This window comes from Pygocentrus nattereri, chromosome 20, assembly GCF_015220715.1.
Source record: "Pygocentrus nattereri isolate fPygNat1 chromosome 20, fPygNat1.pri, whole genome shotgun sequence".
Classification (NCBI taxonomy): Eukaryota; Metazoa; Chordata; class Actinopteri; order Characiformes; family Serrasalmidae; genus Pygocentrus; species Pygocentrus nattereri.
Window position 1 is genome coordinate 13,933,236 of NC_051230.1, and position 15,228 is coordinate 13,948,463.

The 15,228-nt window shown below is 37.1% G+C and overlaps 1 protein-coding gene across 2 annotated transcripts in view; it reads left to right on the forward strand.

The window, feature by feature from the left end:
• rasgrf2b (Ras protein-specific guanine nucleotide-releasing factor 2b) overlaps window positions 1-15,228 on the forward strand; it is a 102,809-nt gene that overhangs the window by 19,727 nt on the left and 67,854 nt on the right. For both annotated transcript variants that reach the window (XM_017691099.2, XM_017691100.2), the window contains exons 2-3: window positions 9,479-9,585; window positions 11,593-11,740. In XM_017691099.2, coding sequence (XP_017546588.1) covers window positions 9,479-9,585; window positions 11,593-11,740 — 255 coding nt within the window. The remainder of the gene's footprint in view (window positions 1-9,478; window positions 9,586-11,592; window positions 11,741-15,228) is intronic.

Below are 15,228 nucleotides of genomic sequence, written 5' to 3' on the forward strand. Positions count from 1 at the left end.
GTGGTTTATTTACATTATAAGGCTAATACCTGTAGGCCACATTGTGTTTACAGTAAGGTCTCAGACTGAACTAACCCTAATTACTGAAAGTTGATATATTGGACTTAAGTCCCAGCAAAACGTAGCTAATGGCTTAAAGCTTGAACACTGAACATTGTGTGCCAACTGCCAGTTGTGGTTGTGTTGTTACATACAACTGGCTGTTTGGTAGCTTCTGATTGGTCTAACTCATCTACACATAGTTCATCTACAAGCCCAGTGTCATTGGGCTAAATTTTACCACTTAAAGCTTTGTTTAAATGTTGTTGATAATGTAGGCTATAAGTAGGTTACAATAGCTGTTGCAACTCAGGTGATTTGAAAATTGCACTCTTTCAAATTGTGATCTTGACATAAAAAAGATTAATCTTTAAGCATGAACATATATTTAGATTTGACAGATATTTCAAACCAATTTTTGATGATGTATTGTACACAGAAAAGACAAATCAAGCTAATGCAGTGCATCAGTTGACAAACTCTCTAATGCCAGAATTCTCTTACACAGAGTTGCAACGTAAACAAAAATTTAGCAAAAATTAACATCTGCTGTTCATCTGGATTCGCAAGCCGAGTTAATGCAGTTATCATCAACTACAGATTTACACAGGTATAGTTCATCAAACGTCTCATTTGTTGCTCATTGTTTATTTTTTTTCTAAATCTGTTTGTCTGTGTTGGTGAATGCATGCTTGTGAGCTTGATCAAATTAGTCACATCCTGTTAGTATTCTTATGCACTGAGGGCTTGCAAGATATTGCAAAAAAGAAAAAGATAAACATATTATGCTCTATTAAGCTCTGATGGATGATGGCTGCAAACTTGTTTTGACAGTTAAACTTACTACTGCACTTGAGCGGCTGTGGCTGTGAAGCACTCTGTGTGCAGCCAGCACATCATTCTCTGGCCTTGAAAGCGTCCTGTTGCTATGTAAGCCCACTGCAGCAGTGTAGTAGTCATATTGTATGTCACTGCAGTACATTATTCACCAAAGTCCTCATCAGGATTTGCTATACATTATACCATGACGTCTTTATTGAATGTCAAAAACTAAGTGGTCTATCTTTTTCCAATAGTGGCAAAGGACATTTTTTTAATAAAAAAACAAACAATAGTCTGTTGCCAATTAGGTAACAAAGCAGAAAGATAGCAAGGAGGTGGCAGTGTCTGAACATTGCGGTCTTGTTGTTTTCAGGCAGCTGAAAGGGTCAGAGAGGAGTATACAGGCCCAGAGGCAGCCAGCCTGAGAGATTCTAAATAGATCTACTGAGGGTTATATAAGAACTCTCATGCATGTCTGTGATCCAAAACAGTAAACCATTAATCCTCTCAACTTGACTTGAGTCACAGAGAAATTTAGCCATGGCTATGTATGTATAGACACTATACACTTATATCTGTACAGAAGATAAGGAGTATAAACAAGTATTCGCAGAATACTTGCATAGTACATTCTAGGACTGTACTATATGGATAGAGTGCTACTACATTTATAGACTTTTAAAATTAAAGGTGCCACATGAAACCAGATAAGGTTCTTTGGAGCAGTGTCATTGAAGAACCACTGTAAGTCGCAAAATCTGTTTTTTGAGCTAAATGAGATTGGACCAATTTGTTTATACCCGGCTGATGCTTGAAACATGCTACTGTACTGTTATCGTGGACTCTCATATTGGCTGCATGCAGCAAGTATGTTCAAACGTAATCAAATGCTGTTGAGCTGGCTATTCTACTGAGCTAGCTGAGAACATAAGTCAAAACAGATTTAAATAAGACAAGCAATGTCTAACTACATCTTAATGAAGTGTATTAATGTTCTCTCATGGTACTGAGGGTGGATTACATTAGAACAAATCAGTGTTGACATTATTTTATAATCTTCATTATTCTTTTTCTGTTTCACATTCTCGTATGTACCAGTGTAGGCCTATACATGTTTCTTTCTTTTATCATGCTCACTATTGCATTTGTTGACTGAAAGAATAGCATTCTTAAGGAATAGGGGTCTTATTTTACATCAAAATATTTGGTGGGTCACGAGACAAACTCTACCTGTATAGGTGGGTCCTGACATGAAAATGTTTGGGAATCCCTGCCATAGAGAACCTTGCAAAAATAACTCCCTGCATCTTGAAAAATAGACTACATGATTACCTTAATTCATCAGAAACGCTCGTCTGTGGTTTGTCAAAATGATAAGGAGCAGGCAGTAAATTGGTTACTTAACTTTACATGGTGGTAGCATTGAATAGAAACAGGTCACTGCTCTGTTTTTATAAATTTAGGCATCATCCAAGTTCCAAACAGCTGACCAGTTAAAACCCTGCCAGTGTGTTTACATACTGTCTTGCATATGTTCCATGATCTGATCTCATGTAGCTTCCTTGAACTAGACAGATCAGGATTTGCCTTTGGAAAAGCTCACTTCTACTGCTGGATCAGGCTCTCAATTCTGCTCTTTCTATGTATAGTTAGGTAACACTGATATGTAATCCCACACAGCGTAACCTGGCTTCACATAAGAAGGCTAGTCCTGGCCCGCTTGCATGCAGTAGTGTGTATTTTCGTTCCAAAAGCAGAATTCATGGAAGCACACAGGCAGTTTGCTTGCTCTCTTCTAGACAGCTGAGGTGCAGTGATTTTCCTGCTTAGCAGTTGTGCACTCATGAGAATTAGGTCAGCAAGTCAGCTAATCAGTCGTAGCAAACTTGGTCGACTTCTGTCCGTGAACTAATTGTATGTGATACCTATATTGAAGCTTTGAGCATCAGCTGATGCGGAAAAGCTACTAATAATTAAAATGAGTTATTTTTAATTTACTCACTTCACTTAAGATGAGCATATGAAAATAAACTATCATTCTACTCAAACATCACGTCATACAGTGTGGGCGAGTGCTGCTACAGGATATATTTGTTACAGGATTGGATCACATTCATTCCTTCTTTCTCTCCAACAAGTTCAGTATTTTCTGCTGATATTGGCCCTGTACCAATACCTGTTGATGCCAGTAGACCATCTATAGTTTATGTATTTGTTTGTTTGTTTGTACAAGTGCAACTCTTAATGTTAGGGGTGTAACAATTTCAGCAAAGAAAACAAACATTAAAAAGTAATGTTCAAAAAACGGCTACGCTGATACACTTCTGGATATCTTATTTGCCATCTTTTGGTATGAAATATGAAATATGAAGAATTTGGAAAAAAATTAACTGAGTTATAATTAGTGTTTTGTGTCAGTGTACATTTTAAATGTTTTAATTGTGCGTTTGTGCACTTTTACATTGATATTTTAGTTTTGAATAAGACATGCTACACACACACATATATATATATATATATATATATATATATATATATATATATATATAGGATTTATAAATAAAGAATTTATATATAAAGACTTTTAAAAAGGCAGATCAGGTTTTTGTATTGTTGGTATTTTTAAGATCACTATTTTGCTTGAGAGGATAGTGTCTTGCAAAAAAGGTAATTTTCTGAACCAAACCAAAATAAGTAGAATTTAATTAGAGCTCTATAGAGTGAAGACATTTTTAACATCCATCCATCCATCCATCTATCCATTTTCTAAGCCAATTCTCCCTCAGGGTCGTGGGGGGGTACTGGAGCATTTTTAACATACTCAAAATAATGAAAATGGCATCAACTTGCATTTTGAATCTAATTTCTTATCAAACCTGAAAATATGTATATTGTCATTCTCCAGAAAAATAAAGTAAGTGATATTTCTGCAAATGTAGGTTCTGACCTTCTGATCTTCTCAGAGTCTCAGCATATGTTTAAGCTGTGTTTGGTTTCAAAGTTCTGTTTTACTGAATGAATGTATAATGTGCTGAAGTCATGCAGTGCATTGGGTATTTAAAAGCTACATTTACCAGAAGAATACACAAGAACCACAAGTACTAATTATAGTATCAAATCTATCTGTGTTTCATTTGTCGACTCTACTTTTTGTGCACCCTTCTGCCCCTTTAATTCTTTCATTCTTCCAATCTAAGAACCAAGTTACAACTGTGTCCTCTCAACAGAAGCTGTTCCCAAAGGAGTCACTGACGTTACGTTCCCCTTCAAAGAAACAATAACACATTCACACAGGCAGCTACACAAACACAGCTTAGTTGCTTCACCAATGACTTTCATGTGTGCATCTAAAATCACTAAAGACATTTCTGAGAAGAGTACATAATCTACTTGCATAAGGAAGAAGAAAATCAAAGGAGTTCAAAAAATTATTGGAAAATATAGAGAATACGTCCTCCTAGCAACTATGCAAGACCTGCTAGACCTCCAGAACGGTCACCATCAGATAAACTTAAAGCTTTCGTCTTTGAGAGAGAGGAGAAAATAAAGCTCGGTTCTTGCTTTAGAAAAAATCCACAGGTGTTTCTGTCCATCCTTCCACTCTCAGAAGACAGCTTATTGCTATGGATCTGAAAAGATGTGCAGCTGTAGCTGTTACTGAGAAAAGGAAATAGGCAAGAAATCGACATGAAAACTGGACATCTGAGTGTCCCTTCGAACCCTGTCGACATCCATGAGTCAATTACATAATGGAGGATTATTTTTAGGGATGTTTAACAACATCTAAAGTTGGTGATTTTGATTGAAGGCATCATGAAAGATATGTAATGTATGACTGGGAAGAAATGATTTCAGCATTACTAGTGGACTGATCACCTCAGAGTCCAGACCTCAATGTCACTGAATGTGTTTGCGATTAGTTGAATTGTGAGAAGCAGAAAATACACCAATTTCTAAGACTGAACTTTGGGGGTGTAGAAAAATATTCCTGAAGATTTCTTTGAAAAATTGCAGGTAAATGTCCAGAAGTGAACAGAGACTGTAAGAAATGCAAAGTGTAGACAAGCTAAATATTGACAAAATATATTTTGTTGTTTTGTATATATTTCTGGTTCTTTTTCCTGACACTGAATATAAATAACTTGTAATTAATGGCTAATTTGACTGGAAATTAATCAAATGAAAGGGTGGTCAACAACCTAGGTTACTAAGCATACAGTAGCAATTTGTATAATGTGACAATTTTGTTGATTAAATGTAGAAAGTGAAACTAAAGCTTTATAGTCCAGTGTTTTCTGATGATATTATTCATTTATTAGCTTTCTTCCAGGCTTTGGAAGTTGAACAGGCCTTTTGATTGACCAAACCTTAGTCAGGGATAGCCTGAAAATTTTTACCAGATTGCTAGAGCAACAACATAATGCTCCCAGTTTGAAGAGTGAATCAGTGAAAGGTCTGTGTCTGTAGGGTACTTGTCTCACACTGGTTAGAGTGTGATGACCTTTAGACATCTGCTGAGTATCAAAAACTCCAGTAGATATTAAGCAGCTATTGGGGGGGAAAAGGGCATTGGCAACTTTTACAGGATTCATGCAACATAAATTTAATGTCAGTGTTAGTTCACCCAGTCAGATGTTTTGGATCTCCTCTTTATTGAAATGCTGTGTGAAGTTGCAAAACTCATTTTTCTCAGAAACGTATTTATTTATAGCAATATAGTCTTGAATAAGACAGCAGACTTACTTTAAGAAACTCTGACATGATGCTACTGCATAATGCAGTGTTCTCTAACAGTGTTAGTTTCCATCCTATGGTAAGACCTAATAAGGAAGAAAACACATTTAATCTTGCTATGGTCTGTGTTTTAATCCTGCCATTGTTTGAAAGTTATGGGAAGCGATGTGTTCCACTTTACTCCTTCTCAGATTTAGGAAATCAGGTAACTGAAGCTAAAGCTTAAGCTGAAAAGTAAATAGCAAACAATTTTTGGTGAATGTGTTAAAATACAAATACATAATTCATAAGATAGGCAGTGGTGCCTAGTGCATGAGGTGGTTGAAATGCAGGCTGCTATCATACAATACCATTTCGAATCTGAAATTGGAGTTCTATGCCCTGAAGCCTGTGGGAGGTCATTTTTGTGTTGTATTTTTATAGATAGATGACATTGTTCTTAAAACATGGCTGTTGAGCTGTGCTGGATCAGATGTGCTAGTTGAATGTGCTCAGGGGGTCGTACAGCGTGTGCCGTTGTTGCAGTCAGATGTACATCTTCAGAACATATGTTTACTCCACACACCCTGTCCTGACTCCAGACTTTTTATTCTACTTTTCTTTTTAAAAGGTTAAGTTATAAAACTTAAGTTTAAAAGTTTTCCCTTTCCTATGGGAAAAGGAATGTAGTGTACCTTTAAAATTCAAATACACAACTTTTTGTACCTTTATGAGTACATTTGCTTTATGTGTACCATGAAGGCCTAAGATGTAACTGTGCAGTATCCTTTTGTCTGACAATTATAAAAAGCCACATATGATACATTTTAGACATTCTCAGACCAAAATGCCTGGTAATGTTTAACATTCATAATTCTGTTTTCTTTTACTATATTTAATTTAAGTTTTCTGGGCAAATTAAAAAAGATAAATAAACTGCAATAAACTGAACTGCACTTTGATTTTGTTCTTTTAAGCTTCAGCTTAGATGCTATCATTGTATTTGCTCTGAACCATCACAGAATTAGCAGAACACAAAGCATATAACCACTTTGTGGAAATAAAAATAAATAAATAAATAAAACATAAAGCAAAGTAAAGTAAACAATGATCAGATTTAACTGTTTATTGTTGTTATTTTAGTTGATTAAAGAGGATGTAAGAGGATTCTGTTTCCTGTAAAGGGCTAGTCCATAGTTTGAGTGTTATATTGTTACTCTATGAACTCCACAGCACCTGAATGAATATTTTTTTTGTTATTTCAGTTCCCCTATATGCAGTTTGAATTACTAGGATTATATGCAGGAAATGGACTTATTCAAATGAAGTCTATAGGACTTGTTGCTTAGGGCCAACTGTACAGCACAGTGGGGCTTTGAGGTTAACAGGTGGCATAACTTTTCCCTCAGGCCAGAAAGACAATAGCTGATTCAACTTTCTCTTCCACAGCTGCACTGAGGTGACCGGGTGTATTTATTTGCCTGGGAAATGGCCCCAGGCCGCTCTCTTCATCCACTGCTTGAATGTTTTCATCTCATTTCCTCTAAGCCATATTTTACCACTGGGTCTTCACCTTCAAGAGGGTATCAGACAGGTTAATCTGACTGCTGTCTATTGAGCACAAAGGCATATAAGGGTAGATTTTTGGAAGCTGTGCTGCCATTTCACATTTTTGTATTAAGAGTTGAAGATAAAAATTCGGTATAGGAGGCCCAGGTATCAAAAATCCTTTATTTAATTAGTTATATTTTAAACCTGTATTAAGCCCACTGGTATTATATCAGTACCTAAAAAGGTTGAGGCAGTATGTAAACTATGTTAAGTTCAGAAAATAATATTCACTGTCACATCCATATTGTCCATATACAGTAACTAGGCTATAATAGAGTCCACCAGTCCGTTTTGAATTCATCATGTTTGTTATGTTACAAAACCAACACATTTATATATATCCTCCTATTTAGCCTGCGGCAATTTTGCTTCACTTGTTCACTTTGAAGTTACAAGGAGTGTTTCTGCTGGACTGCTTTTTGTATGAGACCCAATACCGGGCAACCAATAGGAACAGAGGTCATTTACATACACTGTGTGCACAATTATTAGGCAAGTCTTATTTTTGAGGATTATTTTTATTAATGACCAACTACAGTGCTCTCGGTTAATGCAAAATGTTAATAAACCTCAAACAACCTCCTGAATGTTTAAGAAAAATTAAGTGAAGTTTTGGCTTCACTTTATCTATAGGAGAATATCTATATGTGCACATTTATTGGGCAACTATAATGGTGCAGAATTATTATGCAGCTAAATGAAAAACATACATTTTCCCATCTCACTTTTTTATTTTCATCTGTTCATGTGAGAATTATAAACAAACAACTCAAAGCTTTCCAATGAACATTTCTGAGAAATAAAAAAAAAATTAGTGACCAATATAGCCACCCTTCTTTTCAATAACAGTGATAAGCCTTCCATTCATGGAGTCTGTCAGTTTCTTGATCTGTTGACGATCAACTTTTTGTGCAGCAGCAACCACAGCCTCCTAGACACTGTTCAGAGAGGTGTACTGTTTTCCTTCACTGTACATCTCCCATTTAAGAATTGCCCACAAGTCCTCAATTGGGTTCAGGTCAGGTGAGGAAGGGGGCCATGTCATAGGTTTTTCATCTTTAATGCCTTTATTGGCTAGCCATGCAGAGGAGTACTTGGATGCATGTGATGGAGCATTGTCCTGCATAAAAATCATTGTCTTTTTGAAAGATGCAGATTCTTCCTGTACCACTGCTTAAAGAAAAGTCTTCTAAAAACTGGCAGTAGGCTTGGGAGTTGATTTTGGGCCCATCTTCAACCCGAAAAGGTCCATCCAGCTCATCTTTAATAATACCAGCCCATACCAGTACCCCACCTCCACCTTGCTGGCGTCTGACTCGAAGTGGAGCTCTGTCCCGTTACTGATCCAGCCATGGGCCCATGCATCTGGTCCAGCAAGAGTCACTCTCATTTCATCAGTCCATAACATCTTTGAAAATTTTGTCTTCATTGGACCAGTCTAGACGCTTCAGCTTACGTGTCTTGCTCAGTGGTGGTCGGATTTCAGCCTTCCTTACCTTAGCCATGTCTCTGAGCACTGAACACCTTGTACTTCTTGATACTCCAGCTCAGTTGCAGTTCTGGAATATTACAGAACTGGAAGATAATGGGTTCCTGGTAGCTTCACACTTGATTCTTCTCAAATCCTTGTCAGTTATTTTGCATCTTTTTTTCTCAGCATGTTTCTTGCGACCCTCTTGACTATTTGCAACAAAACGTTTGATGGTTCTGTGATCACGCCCCAATATCTTAGCAATTTCAAGAGTTCTGCTTCCCTCTGAGAGACTTTTGGTCATTTTTGACTTTTCAGAGTCAGTTCAATCTCTTTTTTGGCCCATTTTGCATAAAGAAAAAAGCTGCCTAATAATTATGCACACCTTGATATAGGGTGTTGACCTCCTTAGGCCACACCCTCCCTCATTACACAGATACACATCACCTGCTATGCTTAAATCCATTAAGCATTCAAGTTTATCCAACTTGGAGTTAGAAAATATGCCTAAAAATGATAATATGGTCAAAATACTCACTTGCCTAATAATTGTGCACACAGTGTATAACAGTCTAACAGGTACAATAACAAAAAGCCTTGTTTAACTCTAAAGGATAAAGAGAGGTTGATGTAGAAAGCAAATTATTGTTGGTTTCACTACATAAGACAACACCAAGATCATAAATTGACCTCAGGGGTAAAAATTAGATGTGTCAGAAGTGTAGACCAGTGTAATCAAGACTTCTCTTGGACTTTATGTGATTTCTGCTAGCAGCCACTCTCCCCTTCACATGTGATGAGGCTGTGTGTACTTTTCTACAGCAATACTTCCTCATTGTGTTTGGCCATGATGGGCAGAAGCCTCTGGAGCTGCGCACTGAGGAGGAATCGGAATGTGACGAATGGGTGGAGGTCATCCAACAGGCCAGGTACATTACTACGATTATATATATACATGTGTATGTGTGTGTTTTAGTGCTGCATGATATAAAACAAAATGCTAATATTGCATATTTATGCTAATATTGCAAAATGCTAATATTGCTAATAATATAAGTACAGACTATAACCAGCTGTTTTGAGTTGTTTTGCCTCTTTCCTTTAAATACCGTATTTACTCGATGAAGCACTTTACATTTGTTGTTCAGACTGAACGATTTTCTACAATGAAAAACTTATTTATTTGAAGCTGTGTTGAACCTGACATGCTTTTAGTTGGGGTTTACTCTTATACAATGCAGTGCCTTCAGTAATAAGGCCAGCCTAAAATTCCCTACTAAAGACTCCAGATTCTCAAGACTCAACTCAGAATTGCGACTTAAGAACATCTCTGCACTCAGTCAAACAGTTCAGTCATGCTTACTCTGAGGTTTAGTGTATAAGAGGCCCAGGACAGTTCAAAGGAAGCCAAGCGCGCTCTTTAGCGCTTTGTGCGTTTACTGCTGTCACTGCAAAGCAGCCTTGCACCTAATAAACAGCTCGAAGCTTGACAGCTCTGTTGTTCATTTCTCTCTTGGACTCTTGAGAAAGCACTACTGCAAAAACAATTAACTACTGCAGAAGATACTGTTATTGCAGGTTTCCCCCTTGGGCAGCTGGTTTGTCACAGAGGGATATATTGGTCACATTTTTTTTCTTTCTTTTTCATTTTGTTTGTCAGTTGCTAAGTGAAAGACAGGGCAGACAGGAGGGATACAGTGACAATGTCCACAAAATACACAACACAACACATGGCCATCTGGGATGTGAGGCACTCATTTCTTGGCAAGCGTCTCTCAGACAGGCTCTTTATACAAGGGGGTTGTAGCGTTTAGATTTGGGTTGCGTCACTGGCGCGATCTGCTGGAATGAGATGGATTAGTGGGTTACTCCTGAACAGATGTGGTTGTGAGCAGTGGGACTAACCCCTGTGTTCTACCACCACTGCCCCACCGGCTTACAATCCTCAGCTCCACTACAGAGTAAAACAAAACAGAGCATTAATGTGCAGATCTGCCGGGCCATTTCATTTCTGCCATCCTGCTGCATATTAGGTTTGGAGTCTGCTACATTATTTGCAAAAGCAAGTTGGTTTGGTTAGATTGCAGATGCTAAGATGGCATGTAATGTGACATTCTGTGTTTAATTTGGCCATGTCAGGCTTGTACTTTAATAGTTGCATGCAATAAAAAAGACAAAATGTTAATTACAATTATTTATATAAGTCCAAATGTATTTATATAGCACAATTAAGAACAGGCATTGTCACAAAGCAGATTGAAAGAAAATACAACTCCAAACCCCAATGAAAAGCCTAGGGAAACAGATGCAAGGAAAAACTCTCTAAGAGCAAGAAGAAGAAAACTCAAGAAGAACCGAGACTCAAACGGAGAACCCATTGTCCTCCCCATAGCTCTAAGACCTAGCAGAATTGTATACCATTTTCACTAGTGCTGTCTCTGTACAGTCATGAGGCTTACATCTAGATCAGAAAATCTCAAGTATGTATTTCCTGTGCAAATAGCAACACAGTTGTTGCGTGACAGCTTTCTCTAAAATATTTGATATGAAGAGAGGGTTTAAGATCTAGAATTTGATAGCTCACATGAATCAATATTAGGTTTCTTAATCAGGCTTTTGATTACTTCTAATTTAAAAGTTTTGGTAGACAACCAGAAGGAGTTTATTTGATCAAAGAGACTTGATTGTTTTTTGTAAAATGTTAATCGTCATCTCAAATTGTATGATCATAACAAGCTCTATCATACCACGCTTTGTTATCTCCAGTCATTACTGCAACTTCTAAGAATTAAAGTATATTGTGAACTTTTCATGAGTTCATTTGATCCTTATAATATTTTGCTGTGATCCACATACTAATGTGTACTTTATTAAGTCAAATGTAAGATGTATATATAAACAAATGTCTCAGTGTTCTCATTCAATCTCCCCTAAAGTTACTCTGACATCATCATTGAGCGTGAAGTGCTCATGCAAAAGTACATCCACCTGGTACAGATTGTGGAGACAGAGAAGGTGGCGGCCAATCAACTGCGCACACAGCTGGAGGACCAGGACACGGAAATTGAAAGACTCAAAGCAGAGGTAAATATAATTTATTCACTCACTAGGTGAGTCTAGGCTGTATAATGTGGTGGTTTTTGTTTGTGCTGTCATGTTCTTTACTGTACAATATTTTGTTATGAGAGGGTTTTCCTGTGTGACAACAAATGCGATTTGTGATTCACCCCAGTGGAACTGCTTCACAGTAGTTGCTACCACAGGCTAAACATTACCGCTGATGCAAAAGCAGTAAAATATTCAGTGTTGAGTTTTCTCCATCATTTGTAAAAATGTTTAACATGTGCTTGGGCATTGCATGAGGCTGCCTCAGTATAGTATGGTTGTTCATTTTTTTCCCTGTCCTAAAAACCTCTTCAGTCTTGCTACATAACATTGAGATAATCATGCCATGAGCATGTTATGGCAGGTGCCTGTCATGACAGATAATGTCCACTAAAATAAGTGTTGCCATTAGCATTAATTGTCATGACACAGGACATATTGTTTGAAGTCATGGTGGGTGCCTAGATTACACTTAGCAAAAGATTAGCTGTCATGATATCAAATATTCTAGCATTTGTTATGACAAGTACCTGTAATGATAACATAACACTGTTAATATTACTGAACAAAATCTGTTGTGACAACTTATGACAGCAGTTACATCTGTCACAACATGTTGATGACATGGATATGTCAGTGTAATGTAGGAGGGATTAAGTAAAGTGTTACTAAATTCCCAAAAGGGAAACTTCTTAACTTTTAATGTATGTCAGTGTAACCAGATTTTATTTACAACTGATATTGGAGCATTTCTCTTGGTCCATTTGTCATGAAAAAAGGTCCTCTTTCTGCTGGCCCTCTAGTGGCCATTTACTCAGATATTTGTTTGTTAATTGTTATGAATTATTGTAATCAAATAAAATATTTTATTTTTATTATCTGAGGGGTCTCAGAAAATGAGCAAAGAATCTCATTTTTTTTATCACTCTGGAATAGTTAATACCTCTGAATTCAAAGCATTAGATGAGGGTAAATGCTAATCTCCACTGCACTTTAGACCAGAAGCTTTGACATGCCTGCTCTGACTGCTCCCATTTGATTTTACAATCAACCTTACACCTTCTATGTGTCTCAGACACATTTATGTGCATCTTTACAGAAGTATAAACCAGCTTGTAGATATTTTCTGATTTTTGTTTTTTTGTCTAACATTCAACTCAAACAATATTTATGTGCTATTGCAGTTTTCTGCTACTGAAATCTAGTTTTGCTTGATGCAGTGAGATATGGTGTAGTATCTGGGCTGTACACTTCTTCCATTCCAATTACATGTTACTAGGGAATTATCCTTCCCAGTGGATGAGTCCAGTCACCATGGGAACAGAAATCAATTCCCATTATTTGCATTATAGGATCAGCAATATTTTATTGCTCACTCCTGAGCAAATGTCAGGGCAGAGCTCAGTGAGGAACATGTGATTTATCAAAGCTAATACATGCTGTGTCCATGATAAAGCTAATGCTTCTTTTTAGGAAGGCTAGGAGAACACTTAGTGTAGGTGAGTAACTGCACCAAATGGGTAGAATTCCCACTACAAGCATACAAGCATATTTTCAAGGCACTGTTGAAGAAGATTACAGTATCTGAATCTATACTATCAGTGTGACACTCATTTGGTTGGTGCATCTCAAAGGGGCTATGTATTCCCTCTGAGATATAAAGAAGGCTATTGCCTCCTTTGGGTCCATATGGCACATGTTTTGAGCTTGAATATGAATCCTACCTGTATTGCTCATGGCTACAACACTAAACATTGACTTTTCTGGAATTGCCCTTGAAGGTTGTATTAGGGCTGAACAGTTCATCATTTTTATATCGAAAGTGAAATTTAAAGCAGTGCTATTTTCAGATCATATGAGCTGCAGTTTTTATTGCATCCTACATCATTCAACATTGTCTTACATTTTAAATTGGAAAAACATTAATCTAATAATGCAGAGCTTGTGAACTGCGCTCTTCTGGCATACTACTTTCAGTGTTTAGAACTTAATTTATTGAAAATAAATGCATTTAAATTATACTCACAATAATGGTCAGAAAAGTCACAATTTGACATTTTCTCTAGATCATTCAGCCCATGGTCGTGTGCACCAGCCTTTTATGGGTGTCACTAAAACTGTTGAGATGGAAAAATCAATGGAAAAGCCTCTGCTCATAGTTCAGCACATTCCACATACTATTTATAGAAGCACGATGAGATTATTTATATATATATATATTTTATATATATATATATATATATATATATATATATATATATATATATATATATATATATATATATATATATAAAATTCTACTACAATTAATGTGATCATAACACTTTGAATAATGGATTTTCCATCTGTAGTAGTGTGGCCTAAAACCCATCTACATCTACTTCTACCCATCTCATTTCAACTGTCCGTTGTTGGGAGTGACAAGGATGGACAAGATTAGAAATTAGCAGATCAGAGGGACAGTGAAGGTGGAGCAGTTTGGAGATAAAGCCAGAGAGGCCAGGTTGAGATGGTTTGGACATGTGTTGAGGAGAAATAGTGGATATATTGGGCAAAGAATGTTGGAGATGGAGCTGCCGGGTAGGAGGAGAAGAGGTAGACCTCAGAGAAGGTTTATGGATGTAGTGAAGGTGGACATGGAGATGGTTGGTGTGAAAGTAGAGGAGGCAATGGATAGGGCAAGATGGAGGCAGATGATCTGCTGTGGCGACCCCTAAAGGGAGCAGCCGAAAGAAGAAGAAGAAGAAGAAGAAGAAACTGTCCGTTGTATAATTACTGGTTCAGAGCTTAAGAAGACACGATGAAACACGTATACATGTCAAAGCAAAGAAGAAAGGAGCTGATGGCTCCGTTTCAACATCTTTGGTTTGTATTGAGTTCATAGAAGGGTTGGGAACTGATTCCCAAGACCGTCTGCCTGTCTGTCTATCTATCTATATGTAAACACACACACACACACACACACACACACACGTGTATATATATATATATATATATATACACACACACACACACACAATACAATAATTATAGAGAAAGTAATTTTGTACATTGACTTGTCCACACCCTCATGCAACAACAACAGCATCCTCTAACACACCCTCGAGAGACAATCTGAGGTGACATTGTTCCTAGTGTGAACATACAGTAAAAAAATGTGGAACACTACAGTTCCACTCACTCCACTGTAACAGGAATCTGCAAGGTGTATCAGTGAGAATGAGAGCTAGAGGACTACAATTTTGGAAGAGTTGGAATGTTTGACGCTACATATGATAGCTATGGTGTGATCCCTGTCTGAGCAAAATCTTGTAGAACTATTTTTTACTAAATTTATAAATGTCAGCTGTCCTTTACAATATGTAAAAAATTCTTGGACAAAGTTCTTGTTCCATTCAAAGTTAAGAACATTTATTTTGCGTCTCCTGTAAAGTTACTTTTTTGGAGATACCAGGTTTTGTCATGAC